The following is a 27,781-nucleotide window of genomic DNA, read 5'->3' as shown; positions in this document are numbered from 1 at the left end:
AGACCAAATGAACACTGTTATTTAGTGATCATGGATATTATGCCCAGGCATCCATCCTTGGCTTCACTAGGCCAAAAAATAAAATATAGGATAGCAGGTGAAATTAAAAGGTATTTTTCTTCTCTTGGGTTTCCTTCCTCTTATTAGAAAGTAGAGAAGAAATACAAGCCCTATGTTAAGGAAACAAAAAGGGCTAGAGAAACAACACATCCCCTAAACACTCCCACAGATTCTTCTATGTCATTCAAATCGCAGGTCAAAAGATGTCACAGATATTCAGTGATTAAACAGGAGATTTTTTAACAGAAAAAGTCTATGGATCTTGAGACCATTATTTCCTCTTCCTTTAATGGTCCACAAGAGGGAGCCCTGCAGTCACTATATCTGCCACTATAAAGCTATAAAAACCAGTTAAGATATTTTAAAAAATCCCATATTTTCCCTTGAATGTATATATATTCCTTGTTTTACCTCAAAGGCATCTTTCTTGAGATTGCCCCCATTCTCCCCTAAATATATATCTACTTTTATAAATAAACCTCTGTCTATGCCTTTGGGGGGGGGGGGAATCATCGATTACAGTTGAAAGACATACACTGCTTAAATTTTTTCATTTTTAAAAAAGTCAGAACTAGGTTTTACTCTGTCTAGGGCACGGTCATGTTGAATAAATAAAAGATCTGAACAGAATAATGGAACAAAAGATCTGAAGTTATTCTACATTCTAACTTTCCCTTTCTCTTACTTTCCCTTAAAAAGAATAGGTGCTAGTATCTGGGAGCCTACTGTAAATATGGAGTAATTACATTTATCCTATGTTTTGGGGAAAGTTTTCTCAGATGAATTTTCACACTTAGTAGCATGGACAGATGGGGGGAAAGTGAGATAGGTGCCTGGAGCAATGGTCTTAAATAGAGAAGAGAAGCCTGTACTGATACGGAGAAGCATGACAGCAGAGTGGGCAAAGTGGACTTAGGAAGTAGACACATTCAAGTTTGAATCCCAGCTGTCACTAATTTTGTGACATTAAGCGAGCTATGATCCTCACTTTCTTCATCTGTAAAACAGGCCTCACAGGACTTGTTGTAGAGATTAAATGAGACAATACATGCAATGTCTGCACATTTTTTAGCAAGAAAACAAGCAATTAAAATTAATGAATAATTATTATTGTATATATCAAATATTTTATACACATGACATCATACTATTTAACCAGATTGTTCACAACTATATAACTTCATCCTGAAAAACCACTGATTACATAAGAACTAAATTGCACACATTTAAAAGATTTCAAAATATGCATAGTCTCATTACCTTAAAATGAATATATAGTAAATTTCATTATAAATAAAAAACAAGTTGCTAATAATCTAAAATTATATCAACACTAATGAGACTAAAATGCATATCCAATATTTTTCCTTCAAGCAATTCTTAAAATCTTAGTTTGCAGAATTCAATATCCACTTTGATAAGATTTAATAAGAGATAGAAAATTCTCTTAAAAAATTACTCTTGTTATTAGAGATCCGTATCCCTCTTATACTGTATCCCTGTTATGCTCATAACTTTAGCTTTTTACTCATTAAATGTTTAATTCCCTTATTGTGAGCTGTGAAAGAAAGGACACAGGTCTTAATACAGCATTTCCTTCAAAACCTAAGAGACAAAATAAAGCCTGAAGTTGAATTTCCAATTTCACCAATTCTCCAAAATACAAGTAGAATTAAACAAGTATTAAACTGTATTAAGATTAGTCCAACCCAGATCAGTTCCCTGATTTCTGCTATGAGGTTAAAGAAGATATTTAGAAGAAAAAAACATTCTGTTCTTCCAAATTTGGGACAATAATGAAACAAAAATCCATGGTTTTCCAATGTAGACATTCCAGAACCACCTGGAAACTAGATGAGTTCTAAAAGATCCGCATCTATAGTGCAGAATGTCTCATAATGCAAGTCAATAGGATAGTGTTGATCTTTACAAGCACCATTTTGGCAAGGGGATTGTCAAAGACAGGAGGTAGGAACGTGGCTCATTGAAAAGATGGGGGAAAGGATATGAGACAATTGTTTCCAGCAATATCTCCATGAACTTAATTATGGAAATGTTGTTTTTGAAACAACCAGATATGATTCAAATAAATGATTGGGAACAAATTAATTTAACAGAAACTCCAGACAAAATATGACTTTAGACTACACAGCTCTAAGTGTAGGTTGGCATGCTCAAGTTTGAATGAGAAACTAAAATTATGAATGACAGATGGCCACATTAGCAGACCAAACAAATAATGGTTGGAAAAAAGTATGCTTGTGAATTGGAAAGGAATGACCAAGCAGCACAGTACAAAAGCTAACAAAAAAAATAAAATAACTTAATAAAAAAATGCATGAATGAGGGAAATGCCAAGCCAACAACTTTTATGCCTGAAGTGAAGAAAAGAAGCACTAAAAGCTTCCAAATATAATGGAAGCTGCCCCTCCTTGCATGGGAGTTACTACACATAGCAAAAACTTAGATAATCTAAGTCAGTAAAACCAGCTTTAAAGTTCAAGATACACAGAAAGAGATGTCCTTTCAGAGCATACAACTAACTCTGTAACAATAAAGTTCAACACAGCCCTCTTAGGAAGATAGGAAGTAAATAAAAATCAAATGCACATGAGGAAGTGCAGGAAAATTTAGGGCAAATTTTGTGTTTTCATAGTAGTTCACTGTAAGAGAGACAACATGAGACACTTGACTCAGGGGAAAGGCAGCTGGTTAGCCTGAACTTGTTTAACAGTTAATACAGATTATATTTAAAGAACTATAAACAGGACCTTATAAAATCTAACTGGTAGATGATATACAACTTTAGTCAATTCAAGGCAATAAAAACACATTCAGTCTCTACTATGAGCCAGAAGCCACAAGAGACTTGGACTAAAAAGATAAATAAAATTAAAAGCCAAAACTTAAAAGCTTTTAGACTACGATGTAAATATCCTGAATGGTTCCCCTGCTACCCTAGCATGGGATGGAGTATAGTGCAAAAATGAATAAAGAGCTCAAGATAATGGGCAAAACACATTTATGTGGACTGGAACATTACTGTGTGCCAATAAAAAAGAAATGGAAAAAACTACATTTGTGTGGATGTGAAGAAACTGTAAAGAAACATATTCCTTGTATTACATCTTGTCAGACATTGGCAGACACTGTGCCCTCTGGTCTGGATGACGTCAATGAGCTTTGGCAAATTCCACGCAGAGAACTGTCAAGCTGACAACTTCCATTACTATTTAATAAGCATGCCAGAATCTCTAAGTGGGCATGTGGAATGGGATTATAATAATTCTCTTATATTTAAAGATATTAGGGTTTGTTATTCTATAAGCTCAAGATAAAGTGTAACTACAAGAATTACTAAATTTAGAGCAAACAAGAAATGAATTTTTGACAAAAAATCAACATGAAATTCACTTCGTTATGTTAAATTAATTTAAGATTCAAAATACTTTAAAGAGAACAGCCAACCGAACAGAGAGAAATCTTTGTAGGACTATTTGGAACTTTTACTTTAGCCCACTCAATGTAAGTCATTTATGCAAAAGAAAAAAATGGAAATGAGTGAATCTCTTGGTTTACTTTATCCTACTAAATGTAAGCCACTTATTCTAAAGAAAAAAAAAAAAACAGAAATGGGTGAATCCCTTGGTTCTCTCCTGAGTTGTGTGGAAGTGGAAACTTGAAAGCCCAGTGAGGTAAGGCGGCCACAGTATGGAACCACACTGAGGAGCAAAGGAGCCCACCGTGGGGAGCTACAAGTTCCAGACCACTTTTGTGGTAAACCTCTGTGCTGTCAGCCCAGCACTCTGTCTGTTGCTCTCTCTCCCATTGATCAACTTCCTTTTTTCTCCCTCTTTTATCTATCCCTTCATCCACCTTTTCCTACCAATTTATTAGTTTACATATTGCTCATCATTAGTAGGTGCCTCAAACTTGAACAGAATTTCCCCCAATTATGGTTGAGATTAAATAGTTTAAAATTAAGGGCCATCATAAATGAAATAAAGTTATAGAAAAAAAAAGAATGTTTATCCAGGGGAACAAAACTGATCAAATTATATTGTTATAGTGTGTGCATGTACAAATATGTAACAATGAATTCTACTATTCTGTGTAATTATAACACCAGTTTTTAAATAGGGGAAGAATATATTTATTAAATGCAGAGGACAAGAAATCTGCACCTTATTGGTGAGAATACCCTGAGTCAGGGCTGGTCTGAAGGGTAGGGATCTTTGAAAAATGAGATAGGTGTTAAAAAGTTTCTCTTTGGGTCTTGCAAAGTATTAATGCCAACATTTTCAGTTTAAATATTTGTCAGAAACTAATCAAGCTTCTCATAGCTAAAAAATAAACCACTAAGTCCAACCAACACTTATTTTTATTAGGGCATAGAAAATCATCATCACTTTGAAGAGCTAGAGATACTTTATTTGCTGCTCATCCTGTAGCACTCATTGAATTTGGGAATTTCACTGAAGGATTCTATGCACAGCTTTGGGGAACAGACAAGAAAAAAAGAGGTTAAATGTGAAGCATCAACTCAGCTTTTTGTTTCCTAAACAAATCCTTACAGACTAGCACAGTACAAATACTTATGGACTACTTGTGACACTTTTCCTACTGCATCAGAGCCTGTCCTTTCTGTTCTGTAAGAAATCACTGTTCTTCTAGAAGGTCCAATAAAATTTTTTGACTAATGTGAGCATCTAAAAATTTTAACAGTATCTTTACAAGCTAAGAGCTTCCAAATGCTTTAACACAAATTACTCATATTATTCCCACTGATAAGTGTGTTCTGATTAAATCATAAAGCAGAACACTCCAAAAAGAAAATATTACTTTGAGACAATACTCCAAGAAATGTTTCTGGCTATTCTAAAATAATGAGATCAATGACTTTCTTATGTGAAAAATCCCTTTTTCAAACTCATAAACTGTGTAAATATGTATGATAAATATTATCTTTTGGGCTATAATAGAAAAGATGTAATTCATAAAAATACAAACAGGTCAAAGAATACTTCAAACCTTCTTGAGTTGGGGAAATTTTTATTTATTTAAAATTTTATTTTAGAATGAAGAGAATACTTAGAGTATCTCTCTCTCTCTCTCTCTCTCTCTCTCTCTCTCTCTCTCACACACACACACACACACACACACACACACCCAAAGCTAGTTAAAAATAAGAGCTTTCTATGACAGATCCAATCTCAGAAAATACTTGATTTAAAAATTATAGAATGTATTAATTAAAGCAGAATCATTATGACAAAGCTGCCAAACTAACTCTGACTGCAGATTTATACCAGATCCTTGAGAAACATGTCTTGGCAAAGAGAATTCATGATCATTAAAATCCCTCCACCCTCTACAACCATGAATACAAACAAGTTTAAAAATGTCTTCCCAAAGTCTGAACTCAGTTTTTTGTAAACAACCAGAGGACTGGTTTAATATCAATCAACAAATATGTCATATCTCAATATAAACTATGATTTTTATGGGTTCTAATTTCATAATGCACTTTTAAACTTTTTAGAGAAAATTTCAAAATACAAAAAGTTAAACAAATAGAAACAAACAATTGAAAGAGGACTCTTTACTGAGATTTTCCATTAATAATGTCTGCTATATCATTACCTGTGTGTGTAAACCTAATTCTTTTTTCTAAACATTAAGGGTGGGTTATAAACATTCTGGTCCTTTATTTCTATAAACTTCAGTGAATAACACCATTTTAATTAATTTAACACAGTTTCCTATTATAAATAAGGCCAATTTGAATGGCTTTGCATGTAGCTTAACATTTATAAAGGATTATTTCTTTTGCATGTATTTCTAATGGTAAAACCAAAGAGGAGGAATGATGTTTAAATCACTTAGTATATACTGCCAAATTGCCCTCTCCAGAGTCTCTAAGTGAACTCCTACCACCTGCACCTCAGTTGATTCTTTGTTTAACTTACTGTGATACTAATTCATTTGTTTAATAGTTAAGTTGATTGCTTTATGCAGTTTAGTGTGCTTCTATGTTCACCTGATTTTCTTCTACATTTTTTGCCCCATTTTAGAAAGACACTTCAGTCAAAACTTGCTGAATAATAAGGCCTATGGCAAATCCTATTGTGAAGATAAATGTACACTACTTTAGAGAATAAGAGCTATGGCAAAAACACAACCCAAACCACAAAAACTCATGGCATCACAAACTGTAATCTACTTGATAAAATTATTGTTCTGCTTGCAGTTAACAGTGGGGCCTGTAATTGTTCCCTGACAAGCTGTCTTGGATCTAGCTGGTTCTTTAGAGAATGCATCTTCATTATATCACCCAAACATTGCTAATGTATATATAAAAATCTTCAAAGAAAAGCTCAATATTGCAGTGTGGATGTCTAATTTCTTTAGATGTATATGCTGTTAGTATATTTTAATAAACATACTAATAGCATATACACATTTCCCCCCATATTTAAGCTTTTCCTCCCTTGAGAAAGACCTGACCCTGGGTGCAGAGTAGAGGATGAAGCAAGGAACAGAAATTCTGAAAGTAAGGACAAGGGTTAGGTGTTCACCAGAATGATCCCAGACAGTGGTGATAAAGGTCTAGATCAAGGAGGATATGAGATAAGGAGGTCAGAGAGCAGATAAACATGGCAGCTATTTTAGAATGCAAAAATACATTGGATTTAATGACAAACTGGGTTTAAGCAATGAAAAAAACAGACACAAGATTTTTACAACAGAGAAATTAATAGTAAAAGTGAAAAGGTAGACAGGCATGGTGGTACACACCCATAATCCCACTGGCTCCAGAGGCTAAGACAGAGGATTCCGAGTTCAAGCCAACCTTTGCAATTCAGTGAGACCCTGTCTCTAAATAAAGTCTATAAAAGGGATGGGGATGTGGCTCAATGGTTAAGTGCCTCTGGGTTCAATCCCCAATACAAAAAAAAAAAAAAAAAAAAAAGTGAAAAGGAGAGTTGAGACATTGTAAGCAGAGAAAATTCTAGTTTCAATGAATTTAATACACATATCCAGAATTTTAAGATCAGAATATTAACTATTTGGGAAGGAGGACAGATATTGGGGATTCTATCCTGCAGGCATTTTACATCTGAGCTACATCCCCAATCCTCTTTTCAACGTTTTGAGACAGGGTCTCATTAAGTTGCCAGGATGGCCTTGAACTTGTGATCCTCTGGTTTCAGCCTCCCAAACTGCTGGGATTACAGCTTGTGCCACTATACCTGGCCTTCATCTAGAAACTATTTTTATTTCAGCATGTATGTAAAGTTCTTGTGTCACTGTGAAAAATAGTATTATTTTAAATTATATGTAAATAAGGAAAAGGGCTTATTGTAGACATTTAATTCTTCAGTACCTCCACAGATTTTGATGCTTAAGTACCTCTGAAGGTTTAAACCCATCCTACAGAGTTGCTTAAGCTAAGGGAACTCTACCAAGTCTGAAATTATAGAAGATGAATGAGTATATGACTTCAATCATAGGAATCCTCATCCCAGAACACTTCACAGGAAAGTAGAGATACAAAACAACCTTGCCACCACAAAAATATCTTCAACTAGTGTGAGGGGAAATGATATAGTCCTCAGGGAAAAAACCTTGAGGTTCACAACTGGAAAGAAAAGAGTGACTATTGGTCATGAAGCCTGAGACAGCTCAGACTTGCAGAAATTCAAGCCTACGGTTAAATTAAGGACAAGCTTTAGAAGTTAATTCCTGCAGAGAACAAGTTCAGACAAAACTAAACAAAGAAGTCAGTAGAAGAGGAGAAAGGTAACAGGTTTTAGTCATAGCAGGAGCATGCGCTCAATCCCTGATTTAGATCACATTTCACAAAAAAACACTGGATTAAATATTTTAAGGAATTCTGAGCTGTGTGATAAGCAGATCCTACTAAACCAGTAGAAAAGAAAAATTCCTTTTTTTCTCCTCTCCAAATTATATTTTAAATAAAGACAGATAGTCTTGTTTTGTTGTAACTAAGAAACTCATTCTACAAGGATAATTTCCAACTACAACCTAAAGTCTTAGATATTCATCACCTTTGATAAATAGCACAATGAGATCCAAAAGGCAGCGAGCGAGCTGCTCTCACGACTGAGCTGTCCTCTCTTCTAAGATACTATACTGCAAAGTTCTCATATAAGTAGATCAGGATTACCAAACCCTGGTAGTCAAGCCTCATACTGCAGTGTATTATTTTGGACCACTGTTTGTCATGGAGTTACATTTATTATCTGGGAATCTTTATCTCCTAAAAAGAATATCTAACCTGTTTGCCTTTGTTATCACCATCAATATATTTAGTCTTATGTCTCTTATCTTGTCCTTCAGACTCATATTATGTGATCCTGATTTCCTAATGATTTAGAAGGTACACATACTATTTTTGTTCCATTAGATACTTTTCAATAATTTGATCATTTCTAACATTCCACCCCACCAAAATATCTCATATATTCCCCATTTAAAACTTCCAACACTTTTACAATTACATTTCCCAAATCCTCTATTTTACTAAATTTAGTGAAAATCAGGGGACATATTAGAAACCTCAAATACAACTGTACTTTTATTCATACTGATACCAATGTTTAGACTTCACTCTCTTATTGGTTTCCTAGTCTATCCTTGTTTATCAAATATTTTAATCTAAACTTTCCAAGGCATAACACATTTATATGTATCAAAATTCGAAAGTTACACAACAAAAAGTTTCTTTTCCCTTCCATGTTGTAAAGCCACCCAGTTTCCCTCTCAGAAGCAACCAATTTTTTGTCGCCAGTTTCCACTATATTGTTATAGTGGGGAAAAAAAACTATATATTGATTCATTCTTGCTTCCCGCACTAAGAAGGAAGCATTATTCTTTTATTCTTTTTGATAATAGTTGTAGAATGTTTTTTTTACTGACATTTACAGTGAAAATATTGTACTTGCTTCTAAAAAAGCTACATTTGCTTTATAAAATAAATTTGAATAGTTTCTTTTCTGTAATCTGAAAGAATTTTAAAATCTCTGAAAAAAATCTGGAAGAATCTGCTGCATCTCCAGCCCTCAGGCTTTGAGAGAGAACACTTAATGTGACTTTCTCTAACATGTTGTTTTTGAGGATTCCTTTATACTCTTGTGTTTATCATCTACTCCAAATAACTTTAGTTTTTGTGAGTATGGTAATTGATATTTACCATGATAAAAATTAAAAATTTTAAGTTTACTATATAAGTATCTGATATTTAAAATTTTAAATACAGAAATTTTATTTAAAAATATATAAATATTTTTAAAAATATGTAAATGTATACATGTTTGTTATTTAATTAAAAATAAATTTGCAAATGTGTAAATATTTATTACTTATTTATTTTTATTTTTTGTGGCACCAAGGACCCAACCCAGGGCTCCCCGTACATGCTATGCAAGTACCACATCTCCAGCACAAATGTCTGTTCTTTTTGACATGGAGTAATTACTATGAAGATTTTAAGGGCAATTTGTAAGTATTGCTTATAATTACAAATTATAATTTGTTCTCCCAACTGAAACTTCACTTTCCACTAGTACTAATTATGTATGAGAGAAAATTTATTTTACCCAAGCCAGTTTTAGGAGCTATTAAATAAACATGCGAGCTAGTGCTGAATCAGTAGTTATCAAACAAATGCAAATTAGAACAAGAATGGGACTTATAAAAATATTACTTCTGTTTATTTACTATAAATTTGAAGCCAATCTTTTATTTAATTTCTATTATTTTTTTCAGATATGTTTTTATTTTGATGGAAATGAATATAGGATTAATCAAAATTGAAACATATTATTACTTCATTTAAAAATAACAATAAGCCCATAACATGTTAATATAAACAAAATAATTTTTAATTAAAAAAAAACTGTCTTTCAAAATAAAGAAAAAGTTAATGAAAGTCAGGCACAATGGCACATGCCTGTTACTGTTACAGTTCCAACTCCTCCAGAAGCTAAGGCAGGAGGATCCCCGAAGCTGAGTTTCTAGGCAGGCCAGTCTGGGCAACAGAGCAAGAGCTCATCAAAATAAATAAGTAAAAGTGAGGGAGGGAAGAAAGACACTATTTTACATTTCTGTAAATCTCTTCAATATATGGCTATTTCTCATATCTGCTACTATACCGAATGTGAGATATCACACATTTTGTAGCCTCAGAAAATTCCACTAGACCTGTGTGAGAGAATAAGAGTAAGAAAGGCAAATTAACATCTTAGCATTATTATGAAAACAGTTTTAACCTCACAGGTGCCCCACAAATCTTGACAATTGTTGATATCATGTAGCTGAATTATCTTCATTCAGTTCTGATAAGATAAACTACAACTTTCAAGAAAATTTTTTGGATCATACAGCTATTTAAATGTATTTTTAGAGTCATGCTAAATAGACTATTTTGATTCCTTAATTTTCTTTATATCTGTTGGGCCTTTCCTATAATTTTTGGATATGCATCTTAACTTCATTAAATCCTTTCTTAAGTTAATTACCAATTTATTATAAACTCAGTATTTAGTAGCTCTATTTTTATTTTAGTTTTCTAATTCATTAAATTCTGTTTATTATTTTTACTAGTTGCTTTCTTCACCTATTCTTAGGTATCCTTTGTTATTCTTTTTCTTACTTCTTGATTGGACTACTTAGTTGACTTAGTTCATACTTTCTCATAAACATAAATATTTCAAAGTTACAAATTGTCCTGTAAGCTAAACAGTCTTCAACTGTGTTCTAACTTTGCTATTAATTTCAAGCTTCAGTGATTCTACTTCCCCCGTCATCACTCTCTTTCTTTCCCCTTTGCAATGTAAGTCTCTAAAAAAAAGTTGTCTGTCCTTGCTATCTCTAATTCCTATCTTTCTATTCTCTCATAATTATATCCACTCCTATCTCAGGCCTCCCTACCACCATCTTCCCATAGCTATATCAATTCTTATTCCTCATCTTATCTGACTTATCAGCATAATTTGGCAAAGTTAACGCATCAAAATTTGATTTTTTTCATGTTTGGTATGAATTCAGATTCATTATTCTCCATAATGACATCCATCTGATAGCACTGTTCACCTTCTATCATTACCTTCTATCTACATTACCACATTTGTCATAAATACCATAGACGTGTGGATGTGTTTCCGGACTCCAAAAAGTGCCATTATTCCCATTTGTCAATCCTTTAACTAATATCATCCTAATTTAGTTATTATATGCTATAATAAATTTTGATATCCAGGAGAAGCAAATCCTATAACAGCTCTTTTTCCTGATTGTCTGAGTTATTCTTGACTTTTTCAATCTTATATATAAGTTTTAGAATCAGCTTGTTGATTCCATTAGGAAAAAAATAGTGGGTTTTATTATTATTTCACTAAACCTATACACAGGTCAATTTGAGAAAAACTGACATTTCTATTTAGTCTTCTGAATCATGAACAATGGTATATGTCTCTATTTTGGTCAACTTAATTTTCCTCTATAATGTCTTATAGTTGTACCAAATTACACTGATTGACTTTTCAATATTAAACCAACCTTATAATCCTAGAAAACACAAATTGGGTCAAAATATGTTAGTCTTCTAATATACTACAGATTTAATTCAATTATGTTATGCATATCCATGAGTGATTTGGCTGCAATTTTCTGTTCTTGTTGTATCCACATCAGTTAGTTAATATAAAGACCTTGCTGGCCTTACATAATAATTATGAAGTATGTCCTTTTCTTTCTACTCTGTAGAAGTTTGTGGATAAAATTTTAGTTTGACAGTTATTTAGTTTTTCTAGAACAGCAGAGCTATCTTTCCTTTGTCTTTTAGCATTTCAGTTCTTTTGTAAATGAACTACCTTGCCTCAGCCCTGCCCCACCAACACATCTGTGTGGCCACCACCACCACCTAGGATGCAGAGGATGAAGTTACCTCTGAAATCAATACACCCTATACACTGTGGCTCAAGTTAGAGGACCCCAAGAAAAAAAGAAAATGAAACAATCTGCTTCTGACAATCTCATAACCACTCTTTTGAAGGTGACTTTTTTCTCTCTCACAACTTTAATATTTTCTTTTTTGACTTCAGTATTTACAGTTATACTATGTAACAGTATACAATATGTAATGTGGGTTTCTTTTAATGTTTCTCTTTTTGAGATTTATAGTGCTTCTTAAATCTATGCCTTAATGTCTTGTTGTTGTTGTTGTTTTGGTACCAGGGATTGAACCCAGGGGCACTAAACCACTGAGCCACATTTCCAGCCCTTTTTATATTTTATTTTGAGACTGGGTCTTGCTAAATTGCTTAGGGCCTTACTAAGTTGCTGAGGCTGGCTTTGAATTTATGATCCGCCTATCTCAGCCTCCTGAACCAATGGGTTTATAGGCATGCGCCACCGCAGTCTGTAAGTTTATGCCTTACTGTCTTTTATCACTTTGTAAAGACTTGTCAGCCATTGTCTCCTGAAAGACTGCTTGTGTGAGATTATCTCTTCTCCTTATAGAACCTAAGTTACTTTATCAACAAATTTTGTGCCAGATTAAAGAAGGAAGATTTAAAAACTTTCAACTGTATTCCCTTTGATAACTGTGGTCTACATCCTCTCTTCATTAGTCTGAGCAAGCTGTGTGACATGGCTGATCAAGAAAATACAGAAACACGGGCTGGGGATGTGGCTCAAGCGGTAGCGCGCTCGCCTGGGATGCGTGCGGCCCGGGTTCGATCCTCAGCACCACATACCAACAAAGATGTTGTGTTCGCCGAGAACTAAAAAAAATAAATATTAAAAAAAAATTCTCTCTCTCTCTCTCTCTCTCTCTCTCTCTCTCTCTCTCTCTCTCTCTCTCCCCTCTCTCACTCTCTCTAAAAAAAAAAAAAAAAAAAAAAAAAAAGAAAATACAGAAACATAATGCTTTGCAGGGTCCAGGCCCAGACCTTCAGAAACAAATTTCCTACACTTCCTTTCTCTTGAAATACTTTCTCTGGGAAAAGGCAGCTCCCATGTAAGAAGTCTAATTATAGTTAAGCATGGTGTTGCAAGCCTTTAATCCCAGCTACTTGGAAGGCTCAGACAGGAGCTCACTAGTTCAAAGCCAGCCTGGCCAACTTGGTGAGACCCTGTCTCAAAATAAAATTTAAACAAGGACTGGGGCTGCAGCTCACTGGTAGAGCACTTGCCTATTGTATGTGAGGACCTGGGTTCAACCCCTAGTACCGGGCAAAAAGAAGTCCAACTACCCTGAGATTGCCATTTATGGAAAGAGAAATGCTGGTCAGCCCCAGCAATTCCAGCCTTCCTAGTGCTGACACCAGACCTAAGAGTGCAGAAACCATGCTGAAGGTTCCAGCCCCAGGATATGACATGAAGAGAACCATGGCCCCAGGCATATGGACCCAGTATCAGCATTCCAGCCATTCCGAATTAAAGAGCAAGAAGTCATCCAGCAAAGGTAAGTCAAATATGATAGATTTGAGTGAATTCCTGATTCTTGGAGTCATATGCATAAAAAAAGGTGATTGTTTTATGACAATAAGTTTTGGAGGCATTTATTACTAGTGGAAGAGGTAATCCTTCACCAAGGTCCCAAGTGTCCATGCACATTCTTAAGAGATGTGCCAAGAATACAAAGTCCTAATTAATATTTAGCCTGGGCCATTTCCCACGATTGTGTTTGAGGCTAGCAACCTTGAGGGACAAGTAAGTTTCTTTCCCTCATTAAGCAGAAAGTATTAGTCACGGATCAACTATAATCTGACTGAGATAGTTCAAAGCTGGCATTTATTTCTAGCGTGTGGGTAGCACTTTGGGGTTCCAACCTAAGCATGAAGGGTTTACCAGTACCTAACCACCCCATAACCTTGGTGGGCTTTATATACTTGTTTTTGCTTCTCTAGCCTTAAGTGTCCATCGAAAGCTCTGTTGTGCTTCTTATCAACCTTTCTCAGAATCAGCACATGCTACTCAAGGAAAGAGTGGTCTGAAAAGCCAGACTCATCTTTCTGCCTTATTATTAATATTTAGACACATTGAATACATGTCTTTCATATTTTATCCAGTTTTTCTCATTTTTTCAGTTAGGGTGTTAATCCAAATTACTTTACCCAACATGACCAAAAGTGGAACTCCTCCAGAAACAGATTTAATGTACTTAATATTGAAGGGGTTTAGAAGTTCTGTTTTTTCCCTTTTCCTACATTATGGGATAGACCCACGCAGAATTTTTGCTTCTAAAATATGCATTTTACCAAGATGTTTGAAGGTGATGTGCATTTTCACATAAAATGGTAACACCTTATTAAACTACTGAAATACCTTTATAAAATATCATTTATATAACAACATTGTTTAGAGTAGTAGAGACAAATCAGTTGTAATAAAAATGACTTCTTAAAAAACATTTTAAAAGAAATGAATATCCTAAAGTAATTTCACAGTTAAATTATAAAAGAGAAACTAAAACAAAAGTGTCTATATATATATATATATATATATATATATATATATAGTGAGTGTGTGTGTGTGTATGTGTGTGTGGTGCTAGGGATTGAACCCAGGGCCTTGTGCATGTGAGGCAAGCACTCTACCACTTGAGCTATATATCCCCAGCCCTAAAACAGTGTTAATATTTTAATAACCCCTTTTCTTTTTTTTTAATATTTTACTTTTTAGTTGTAGTTGGACACAATACCTTTATTTTATTTATTTTTATGTGGTACAGAGGATCAAACCCAGGATCTCGCACATGCTAGGCGAGCACTGTATCACTGAGCTACAACCCCAGCCCCTAATACCCCCTTTTCCAATTAGCAAATGTTAATCATTTGTTAACATCCAGAAATATAGTGTCACTTATGACCTAAATGCTTTTAAAAATTCCAAACACAAAATAATTTTTGTTTTTTGTATTATTTCCACTTGGAAAACCACATAATATTATGAAAACCTAAATTAGTTTTGAAAGTTTAAAAGAAACATTTGTGACTGCCAACACTTACAATGAAAAATACGAAAATCAATATATGGATGAGAACCTCTTCTTTCTGATTCAAATCCTGCTCGGCTCCTTACTCGTACATCTCCTGGATAGAATTAAGAGCAGAAGTAAGTTTAGAAGGCTGTCATTTGTGAAGAAGCTCCCACATGCAAAAAGAGGCCCATATGGCATCACATCCATAAGAAGTATCCCATTAATGATACATATGGAGCAAGAAGTTAAGAGCTGATTTATTTGAAGGAGTTCACAAATTTTCAGCACCAAGTTTTAAGTCTGGATAAGGAAAAATTTTTTTAGAGTACCCCTACACTAATAATAGTTCCTATAATCTATATTTTAAAGTTAATTTTCTGAAAGATGACTCAGGTGCATGATAATCCAATCTAATACCTTGCTACTCATGTGAAGTTTACCAAAAAAAAAAAAAAAAAAAGCCACTGGGAAACCAAATCTATTTTACAGGAGACAGAAAATCTTCAGAACAAACTTTTAAAAGTCACTCTATGTCTCACACCATATCATGGGCTATAAGGGATATGAAAAATAGAAAATACATTACCTATTCTCAAGCAATTTCCAATTTCACAAATGTGCAATAAATTATAATGTTACTATACTTTCCTCTATGTATTTGATTTGATCAATCTTCTTTCTCTCTTCTCCTAATCAGTTTCAAATCAAGGTCTTTAGCTGGTTCTTAAATTTTGGTGTTTACAAGCTCAGCGTTGTTCCTACATGTACTCATGTGATTTTTGGACAGACCCATTTCTCTATACAGAAACATTTATATCCCAACCATATACAAGGCACTCTTTTTGTCTTACAGACATTGCTTTATTTAGTTCCCTAGTCAAAGAGCCAAAGGAATCTTCATCCACATTTTACAGATGCAGAAACTGGACTTTGAGAAGTTAAATAGCAATGTTCCCTGCCACAAAGTTAATGTAAACAGTGAGTGAAGATTTAAACCTAGCCCTGTGGGTTCCAAAGACAGCAGTCTTCCCATTACATTTTTACAACCTTCAATCTCCTAACCCCAAGTCTTCAGTCCCATCTTCTGTGCTCTTGCAATTTTGTTACCCTTTGTTTCTCTATGTAAGAACATCACTTACTTACTTCCAGGTTCATTCCATCTACCTTAACTCCAACTCATAAGATCTAATCACCTCTTTCGTGTGTGACAAAAAAGTGGTCCTCACATCTGGCACTCCACATATATTAGTAAGCAAAATACAGAAATTCCCTGTCCTCATGAACTTTATCTTATGGGATAAAACAAATAATAAAGCAAATACACAATTTCATTCTATGGAAGACTTTACATGGAGAACACTAAAGAGAAATGGTGGGGAGGGCAGTGATTCAAACATGTGAAGGGAAGTCCCCACTGAAAACAAGCAGGGACGTGAGGGAAGTAAGACAGTGCACCACAAGACTATCAGAAGTGAGAGGTTTCAGAGCATAAGGAAAAGTAAGTATAAACACTCTAGGAAAGCAGCATGCTTGGCATGTTCCAAGACAAGCAGAGACCAGCATGTCAGGAGAGAGGTAAGTGAGGGAACTCCTGGGAGGTGAGGTCAGAGAGGCAGTAGGACCAGATCACACTGGGCCTTTGTGGTCATTGTAATAGCTGTGGCTGGTTCTCTCAGAAAACCATCGGAGGATCCTGAACAGAAGAGTAAGATGACTTAGCTTTGTCTGAAAAGGTTTTCTGGCTGCAGACTAGAATACAGTGGAGGCACACAGGTGAATGTAGGAAGGCCAGTCAAGGAACAAGTTCAAGAGATGAGGCAACAACCATGGTTTAGATTGGGCTGGTAACAATACTGGGGTGGTGAGATTCTGCATGTATTTTGCAGGTGTCTGACCAGAGGATTTGCTCATAAATTAGATGTGGAGTATGTAAGAAAGAGAAATAAAAAATGACTCTTAAGTTTTTGACTTGACAATGGGGAGAATGGGGTTTTATTTACTGAGATGGCAAAAGACCACCAAACAGACCTGTGGAACACAAAATCAATTTGCAGATGTGTTAAGCATGAGGTATTCATAACATACCCATGTGGAGATGGTCCATAAAATTAAAGAAAATGTGAGTCTGAAACTCTGCTTTAAGGATAGGAGAATCCTAAACATGTTTCTAGAAGTGGAGATAGTAAAGAGGAAAAAGCTGAACATTCATGAGGAAAAAAGTATATTCTAAAGGAGAACAGAATCTGTTTTGGTGGTGCTGGGGATTGAACCCAGGACCTTGCTCATGCTAGACAAATGCTCTACTACAGAGCTATACCCTAGCCCTTAGAACAGAATTGAGGCAGGTGAGATGCACAAGATAAATTAAAGAGGAGAAAAAAGGAATAAGAGGTCCTTGGGGAATATTTGGTCTGAAGAGTATGAAAAGCAATTTGTGAAGGAAGCAAAGAACAAACAGGTAGCTAAAAAATAAGGATGGCTCAGTGCTCAGTATCTTAAAGTTAGGGAGGAATTCTGAGATGAGAAGAGGCACAGGAAGATTCCTCTAACAAAAAATGAGAAAATTTGCCTATTGGGACCTGAATATACATATTCGATAGTATGAATTAAAAAGAAGGGATTGTGGAGTGTATGAATGAAGCAAAGTAATTTACCTATAAAATTGAGTAATACATCAAAAATTTAAGCACTAGGACTAAAAGAAGACAAATGGTTTTTCTTGCCAGACAACTGAAAACAAAACACTTCCAGCAACAGGACTATCTGATCAGGTATTTCATGGCCTCGTCTTCATCCATTTTGGCAATCATCTCTTTAGTATGAAGCAACCCTATAATACTACTTTTCATGAAGAATGCTTTCTTTTATTCATATCACATTCAATATTGGCTTCCAGATTCTAAACTTCAGTGAAATTAATAATTTCTGCTATAACCAGTGACGAAAGCTACCTAATGAAAGATACCTCTACCTCAAATAACATGATAATGTAACTAACATTGATACAAAATAAATTAGTGCTTACCTAGCATACGAATGTACAGTGCAGTCTGATCAGAACTGTCATAAGAAATAGCTCCACGCCTCTAGGGGGAAAAAAAAGCATATATTTTAATACACAACAATGAAATGTGATCTAAAATACAATTAAGCAAACATGCATTAATTATTTGTGAAACACTGTGCAAGAGAAGTTGATAATACAAAAGGAAATTAGATGTGGAATCTGCTCTGGAATTCTCTAGTTAGGGGAAAAACAAACACAATACAATATAACTAAGAACTACCATAAAAGTAGGTACAAAGTGAAAAATATCTGGGACTAACATGCAGGAAATATGAAATGGAAAAGAAAGGAGAAAAGCAATCTGCTGCTTTTCCAGTTCCTTCTCTTGGCCCCCAGTCCTCTCTTCACATAGAATCAAGAGGGAACATTTCAGCTCCTGCTCAGTAACCTCCAATGGCTCCCCATCACACTTAGAGTAAGTTCTAAACTCTAGGTTCTGATTTCCAGAGCCTTTAGTATTCTGCATACGTCTCTGTCCTCTTGTTAGCCCCCTCCCTCACCACTGTGATGTGACCATGCTGGCCTTCCTGGCTCTTCTCAACTTTTCTCAAATGTCTCACCTTTGCACTTGACCTGTTCCTCTATCCTGGTACACTGCAATCACTGTCCCTGTGTCTCTCGTGGCTTAGATGAATGTCATCTCTTCAGATGGGCATACCCTGACTACCAAATCTAAAGCTCCCTGAGAGCCAGCCTGTTCCACAGCTCCTTTCCTCAGTCCTCTGTGTGGCACTTAGCTTATGTTATCCTGGCTGCTTGTTATTAAAAGAGAAGCTCCACAAAAGCAAGAGCCTTCTCTGTCTTACTCCCCAAGAATACCTTTTACCCTAAAGCAGAACCTATCATTTAGTAAATTCTAAATAAATACATGATACATAAATTAATAATGTGTTTTTTATAAATAAATGAATAATTTATAAATAAATTGATGAATAAATTAACAATAGGCTCAATATAAATGCATACATTTTAAAAGTCTGGAAGATACATTGGACCAAATTTCCTATTAAAAATCTAAGCTCTGTGGAGGCAAAAACTTTGTTCATTTCTGTATCCACATACAGAACAAATCCTGATATTCAGCACAGTGCCTAGCACACCAAAAGTAATCCATAAATTAACAGACCTAACAATTCTTAAAAAACAGCAATAAATGAAACCAGCACTATGCAATATTAATATAAAAAGTGGTATGACACTGCAAAGAAATGGGGGAAATAGTCAATAGAAAAAGCATAAACAAATTGTATTATGATTTTGTATATTTTAAATATAAGATTTAGGGGCTAGGGTTGTGGCTCAGTGGTACAGCACTTGCCTCACACATGTGAGCCCTGGGTTCAATCCTCAGCACCACATAAAAATAAATAAAGGTATTGTGTCCATCTGCAACTAAAATTATTAATAAGTAAATAAATAAATACAAGATTTAAAATATGTGAAGAAAATACTAAACATTTAATAGATAACAAACCATTAAACCAAAAGAAAAGATGTTCAACCTTATTAACAAAAGAAATACACATTAAAGCCATAAGATCACATTTTGATTTATAAGGTGAATGATATTCTTCCCTCAGAAAAAAACTCCAGCACAGTCAGGGGCAATGATGCACACCTGTGATCCCAGCAGCTGGGGAGGCTAAGGCAGAAGGATCGCAAGTTGGAAGCCAGCCTCAGGAGTTTAGTAAGACTCTGTCTCAAAATGAAAAAATAAAAAGGGCTGGGCATGTGGCTCAGTGGTTGAGCCTCCTAGGTTCAATACCTGGTACCAAAAAAAGAAAAAAAAGAAACAAACTCCAGCATGCAATTTACAGTCCCTAACTGTATGTCTACAAATGTCAAAGGGGAAAAAAAATCAAGTTTACTCTATTTGAAGTTCTCACTTAAATCTAGTATGCAAAACAACTCCCCAAAACTTTAAGTTATATCCTTGAAACAGAACATTTCAATTAAACCTTTACATGGTTTCATGGAAAAGAAAAACAATGTATGAAATGTAAGAGAAACAAACATTTCAAACAAAAATAAAATTCCAACAATCAAAACCAATATTCTCCAAGGATACTAAGGGATAGAGAAATAAGAGGAAGACTTTCTAATGTATATATCTTTGTACCTTTTGAATTTTGTAGCACACACAGTTCTTACATATTCACAAAACAGATGAATTTTAAAGTTAAAATCACCTACAAGAAAAAAGCATGACCTCAAATCCCAAAGGACTAAGTCATACAGAATATACCCCTGACATCATGCTTGACACATCTCCCAACAAGGGAATAGCTAAGGAAGACACTGCACTATTTCATGGGAAACTGTATATTCCAGAGTGTACAGCCACTAACATCACTTGATGCTAAAAGGAGCCACTCCTGACTGCTGTTCCAATACCCTTCATGAGATATTTAGTTCATTACATTATGGGCCTCCCCTAAATACTGTTATAATAGGGGGTAAGTCTAACATCCTGAACAGGGCATATATGGAAATAAATATTTCTATCAATTCAAACATATTGTGGAAACTACAGATATCATTATATAATAGTTTGTCATGATCAGTACCTATCAATCTGATAATGTCCAGTGACAATGTAGTTCAATAGCCTGTGAAAACAAATTTTAGGCTGTTATCTCTTAATAGTCTTCTTAATATAGGAAGGGTATTTCCTAAAATAACCACTAATTAGGAAGGCAAACTCTCATTTATTACTTCACATATTGAGAACAATGAAAAAAACTGACACCATTTCTCTATAAAATAGAATAGCATTCTACCAAAAACCAACTAATGAACATAAATAATCTAGATTATCATTTATCTGTGGCATACTAAATTTATTTTAAGGTAAATTATTTTAGACTCCTATAATCACTAATTTAGATATTAAGATGCTAAGACCTATATTAATCTTAGCAAAAGCTTGGCAATGAAAGTAGAATTTAATTTTTAGTATATATTAACAAATTTCTTAGGGATGTGCAAATATTCAAGTTATTCAGTTAATGATAAAATACTAACTTAAGACAGGTCAACAAATACTTAGCTTAAAAGGTATACTGAGGTACATAACAGTTTTTACTAAATGAATCCAAATGAGACTAAAAAAAATGTTTTTAAAAGAACAGACTTTGAAAATAGTTATGTAAGGGCCAAGGATGCAGCTCAGTGGTAGAACATATGCTTAGCATCCGCAAGGCCACTGTGTTCAATCCCCAGCACTGTGTGTGCACATATAAACACACACAGACACACACACACACCCCTATCAACAAATACAACCTGAGTGATAAATCATGCACTAATGTTCTTTTTCAAGCAAGATTTTAATCCCTGGTGTGTAAGATTCACATTTAAGCACAACACTTTGAGCATGCTTGTTTCGTACATCCAAGCATCCTCTTTTCTTTTTCTTAAAGAGAGAGAGAGAGAGAGAGAGAGAGAGAGAGAGAGAGAATTTTAGTATTTATTTATTTTTAGTTATCGGCGGACACAACATCTTTGTTTGTATGTGGTGCTGAGGATCAAACCCGGGTCGCACGCATGCCAGGCAAGCACGCTATTGCTTGAGCTACATCCCCAGCCCCCTCTTTTCTTAATGAATATGACTGAGAAGTTAAGATGAATATTATTAAGTTATCTTGCTAAGTGATCTAAAATAATCCATTTTGGAAAAATATACTATAAATTATGAAATGGAACAATAAAATTTTACTTCCATGTTAGAATCATATTGCTCTAAAAAAGTATATGTGTTCTATACACCAAGACTGTTGTACAAACTTAACATACATTTCTTTAAAGATGGTCATTGATCCATAACAGGGAGAGGGGAGGCATGGGAAAAATGGAGAAACTTTGATTGGGCAAAGGGGAGCGAGGGTAGGGAGGGTGCATGGGGACACGAAAGATGGTAGAATGAGATGAACATCATTACCCTCGGTACATGTATGACTGCACATATGGTGTGACGCTACATCATGTACAACCATAGAAATGTAAAATTGTGTTGCAATTGTGTACAAGGAATCAAAATGCATTCTGCTGTCATTAAAAAAAAAAATCAGTAGAATGGTCTTGCTCTGAAGCCTTAAATTGGTTAAATCTTTTTAATTGAAATGAAATGAACAAAAAGCTGTCAGAAATGCTGATAATATGTGGTCAAATACTGTGTTTAAAAGGCAAAATACAATTTTTAATACCAAAAAAATGTACACTAGCAAACTTTTACTCTTAATAAAAATAGTAAAACAAATTTCATCAAAATCCTATGTCACACATCAGTCACAAAGCACTCTGGGCTACCATCCACATTCCCACCTCACCTCACCAGTGAATGGAAATAACTGAGGCTTCTACACGTGACTCTTCTAATTTAGCCATTCTGGGAACAGCTTGTAAAGCAAACTAGTATAGGTCAAAGCATGGGCGAGGCTGAGCTAATCAGAAACAGACAGCCACAGCATAAACAAGTTCCGAAGGGTTCACTGCCATGTTCATAGGCGTTCTGTGGGCTCTGGTAAGACACTCGATCACCTTGAAACAGGGTGAACCATTCTTCCATAAAGATTTGATTTGAAGTTAAATGAGAAAAGGAGTTAAGGTTGTTCCCAGTATTCATTAATACATAACTTTTACAGACAGATGTTTTAAAACCCAGCAAAGACATTTAAAGTGACATTGTATTTACTTTGTTCAGTTTTCCACTATATGATCTAGCTCACAAAAGCAAGTGTATTTTCTTACATGGTAAAAGTAACAACAGAAAATGATGCTGGTGCTTTCATACAATATCGCATTTAATTCTCACAGGAACTCTATAAGGTGGGCTTTATTAGTCCCATTTTGCAGATTAGTAAACTAATGGCTACAAGGCTTAAACACAGTAGCACTAAATAAAATGCTTGGTAACAACACCAAAAGACAGTATCACACAAGCAATAGATGAAGCACAGCCAAAATTCTAAAACCAGTTTTCTCTGATAAGGCAAAATGAGCATTTTCAGAATATACTAATCTTACATGTACTAGAAAAACACATTGTAGTTTGAATGCCCAAAGAATTCAAATATTGCATTGATCCACTTCCTATTCTTTTTTTAAAAAAATAAAATATTAGCATTCTTCTACATTTTTGGTGATGCATTAAAAAGTACAGACTCCAAAAAAATCCATAATTCACCTAATGCATTATTAACATGAAATTGACCTTCCTTGTATAACCTGGCAAGCTAATCCTTTAAAAACAAGTAAATAACTGTCAATGCAATAAAATTCATGTTTAACTTTTAATACACCAGAATTTTTAATTTGAGTATACTATGCTTCAATCATATTCACTAAGAAAAGAAGACCACTCCAAGTAAGAAACACACTTAAAATGTTTTTGCTTAGATGTGAATATTACACAGCAGGGATTAAAGTCTTGCTTGAAAAAGAAAATTAACTTTATAAAACCTCTATGTTGCTCAGCAAAGTGTTACTCAGCAAATAGTGATAGCTTTTTAAATTTTATGTTAATACTTTTCAATTTCTTAATACAGAAAGAAAAAAGTGGCATAATGGATGAAAGATATAATCTTGTTAGAAGTAAAGCAAAATAATTTCAAATAGTATAATCTTAAATATTTTCTTATTTTTTTATTCTTGTCTAAATAATAACAAGCTAGCTAACATTTCATCAAGAATTTCTGCAGCCTGATGTTCAGAATTCAACTTCAAAAACAGTTACTCTTCTGTCAATATATTATAGCTAAGGCATATGTTTTAACAGCAGAAAGACAGAGGGTGAGTTCAGTTTTTAAAATGCTTATTTTTGTTTAGAAATCCTCAATAATTATATGTTGAATAGTCAAACATCAGTAACATTCTCCAAAAAAATGTTTAAAATATGTATAGAAAAAATCCTAAATTATTCTATTTTATAAACTTAAAGTTGAACTTCTTTTATCATAAAAACTTCTTTAAGGGAATGAAACTGAAGAAAACTACTTTGATACTCAGGAATAACACCGTTTAAAAAAAAAACTTGAAGAGGAATGAAGTGCGGTAAGAATAAAATTTGCAAACAGTAATTTTAAGCCTTTTGCAGAAAAAACTCTGGCTCTCTTAATCACAGAAATAGAAACTGAGGCAAAAGGAGAAGAAAATTACCTATTTTATTCCTATCAAATATGCACATTAATGGTTGATATCACAATCCTAAGAGTGAAGATGGCCTACCTTAGAAGTGATCCACTTTATAAGAACCAAGGCCAGACACCAGATCAATGTAATTCCCATTGAATCAATCAAAAGCCCGCTGCATAATCCCTCTCTCTCCTTTACCAGTGAGCAATGAGCAAGGAAGACTTTTCAGGAGTCTGATAAACAACCAGCTGTCCCGAGGCAGAAGAGAGGGACACTAACTGCCTTGAACCTCAAGCAGCTGCCTTCCAACAGTAAGCACCTGACTTTTGAGAATGCACTGCCCAGCCAGGCTTCTTATCCATGGCATGCTTAATGCCACAACCCCAGTGCTAGAGTAGAACAGCTTAAGTAATGGTGGAAGAGGGGGGAAAACCCTAGCTGACCTAACAATCTCCCAAAATATAGACAGAAGGGATCTCAGGCTAGCCCCAAACACTCCTACAATCTTAGTACTAAGAGAATGTCTTGAAACAATTTTCAAAAAATACTTTGCAGGATTAAAAATTTCCTCATTCTTTCCACATAGGCCAGTTTCACAGACATAATCCTTGCATTTGAAGATATTAATGTATTTTACTCTTTTCAACTTCTAACATTGAATTTCTTCAACTTTTTATTTCCTTTGGAGCTAGAATCACTTCATGAATGTTAGAGACTGTCATAAATATTCTCTGTGCTACTTAACATTATAATTCACTCATTCAGGATTTACTGACAAAGATCAGGCTATTAATAGTGCATTTTCAAATAACTAAAATTATATTATTCTCAAAACCACTTGGCAATCTCATTAATATCTTAACATTTTTGGTATAAGTCTTACTCTCGTGACTGTGTGAGCCATCTAATCACAGACTGTGCCTCTACTCACCCATCTTCATGACCATCCATAGTAGTAGACGGCTACTAACTATTCAGTCTCTTTTTAATATTTTAGAATCATCATTTGTGTACTGTGGATACGCAAATGGCTTTGTCCCCTAACAAGCCTGCAGTTTATTACACAGTTTTGGGTAGTATTGATGAGAAAAAGCTTTTTATGAACTTTCATTCAAGGGTTCAGCATATTTACTAAGTTGTTACTATGTGCCAGGCTGTGTACCCAATGGCAAGGATGAAATCATTGAAAAAAAGCACTAAGTAAAAAGCTCCTTCCCTTGTTTAGTTAGAATTTACAGTAATCAAATTAAACAAACTGGAAATTACAATTTTAACAAGAGCTATGAGGTTCACAGAAACTGCCAACAAAGTCTGGGTCTGACCTAGTTAAGAGGTGAGGAACTTGTTTTCAGAGTGTCAGAAACTTCCCTGTTACGGAGCAAGAATAGAAAAAGATGGGAAGAATGGTCCTGCAGACCAAAGAAGAGCCTGGGCCCAGGAGACAAAACCAAGGAAGGCAAGTAGAAAAGACAGAAGACCAGGGCAACCTGAGAGCAGGAGGCCAGGGCCAGACGAGGCTGGAGCAGTGGGGAACCCAGGCGAGACCTCTGGGAATCACCAGAGGCCTCCTCATGAAGGTGTACTGTCTTCATCCTGCTGAAGTAGTTGAACAGACTTGATTTTAGAAAGACTACTTCAGTCAGTAAATGCAGGTGTTTTAGGGCAATTCAGCTTCCATTGCAGAGGTTTAGGAGAGAGATGAGAGCAGCTTAAACTTACACACATGGGACTGAGAGACTTGTGTCATGGACAGCAGTCCATCAGGAGATAAAAACCATTTGCATATCCACAGTAAACAAATGATGATTCTAAAATATTTGAATAGAGCCTGAGTAGTTCAAATACTCATGCTAATTTCATTATCCAATCCTCAGTACAAAGATAATAAAAGAATTCTACACCTGTCAACCTGAAGCATAAAAAAATTTACATATCTAAATCAAAATTTTCCTCAATTGAAAACTTTTCACTTCTTGCTACAGGACTAACAAACTTTAACATGCTAATCCTTACACCAATCAATGTTTTCATTTTGTCATGAGACCAGGTTGACATGTCAGTGTTAGGGTCTTTGAGTATTCTCCCTAGCCCACTATGGTTTCAGCAGTCAAACTCCAAAGATGCCTGGGAACAGGACAAAGCAGCAGAGTGTGTCTTAGCCCAATACTCATTTGTAGGAGGTTGTGCAGCCAGAGCCAGTGGATAATAAGGGCTTCAGGGTCATTCTCTGCCACTCGGGCCTGTGTTGCACACTCTAAATCAGCCCACTCCTATCATGCTTAGTTTCCCTTCTCTTCATGCTTCCTTTCCAATCAGTTGCTCAAATACTGTCACAAATACAATTGCTGTTTTTTTGTACACTTAAGATATTTTTATAAATGTCTTTTGGGCTAAGAGTAAGCATAAGAATCTGTATTTTAGTCTAAAAGAGAAGGACTGAAAGGCAGAGGAGGGAGAAATTAAAACTGAGATCCAGAGAAGAAATAAAAGAGTAAGAAAGGCAGTTCCCAAAGTTCTGGTGAGATTTATTTTGTGGTACTAGGGATTGAACCCAGGGCTTCGTACTTCCTAGGCAAGTGCTCTTCCACTGAGCTACACTCCATTTCTGTTGAGATTATTTTTGCCATCTCAGAACTCTAGTGGGCTTGAAGATGAGTGTGTAGGTCTATTTCTTCGTTGCCATGAGCTCAGTGACCCTGAGCAAATCACCATCTCTCTGTGTCTTCTTTTCCTCCCCTTCATAGAAGTTAAACATATCTGTGAAGGAATAGCTAGCTCAGAGTGGGCTTTCCTTAAATTTTAGCAAATTTTAAAAATATCTAAGATCTAAAAATGATAATGCCCTAACCACTCTAGCTTCACCTCGACTCCAAGCCTAACTGTAATCACATCAGTCCATGAGGGGAGCTTGCACTATGCCAGTTAGATGCCTGGGAAACCTTCCCTGACCCCTAGCAGGACTAGGCTCTTAGTTTTCATTTTCCACACCAGCTAACAGGCTGGCTCCCTAAGATGGTTCCCCAGCATCTAGTTCTCAAATTTCTACTATATCTCTGACACTGTAATACAGAAATAATCGAAACAAAATGCTCTCAGATCATAAATTTTTCTATATAAATTAAAAGAGTTCACACTAAAATCACAAAGTTTCCATTGCTAATGACACATTTACATTACTCAAATATTACAAAAATCTCAGATGACACAATTTTTCTTAAAGTAGTATGCTTAACTTTTTGAATGTCATGAACCTAATGGCTTTAAAACCATTTCTTATTTTGAGACATACTTAGTACTAACTTATCTTCATAAGTTATAGGGCTCCTTAATTTTCAGTAAGATAAAAAAAAAAAAAAAAACCCCGAAGGCTGTTGCCAAATAGTTGCTTCTTCTACACTAATAAACTTTTTTTGTATTAATTATTGTCTCAAATCCTTAGCAAAACACAGCAAGATAATAAGTAGTTGATTATCCTAGCAAAATTACTGCATAGGTTACAGTTAAACTTTCTA

General features: G+C 35.0%; 1 protein-coding gene across 2 annotated transcripts in view; it reads right to left on the bottom strand.

Annotated features, from left to right (window-relative positions):
- Positions 1 to 27,781, bottom strand: part of PDE7A (phosphodiesterase 7A) — a 113,593-nt gene that overhangs the window by 33,382 nt on the left and 52,430 nt on the right. For both annotated transcript variants that reach the window (XM_081265939.1, XM_081265938.1), the window contains exons 2-3: positions 18,096 to 18,156; positions 15,099 to 15,182 (exon numbers count right to left, since the gene is read on the bottom strand). In XM_081265939.1, coding sequence (XP_081122065.1) covers positions 15,099 to 15,182; positions 18,096 to 18,156 — 145 coding nt within the window. The remainder of the gene's footprint in view (positions 1 to 15,098; positions 15,183 to 18,095; positions 18,157 to 27,781) is intronic.

Source organism: Spermophilus citellus (genome assembly GCF_964194105.1).
Source record: "Spermophilus citellus genome assembly, chromosome: 14".
Lineage (NCBI taxonomy): Eukaryota > Metazoa > Chordata > Mammalia > Rodentia > Sciuridae > Spermophilus > Spermophilus citellus.
This window is presented reverse-complemented; position numbering and strand designations above follow the sequence as displayed.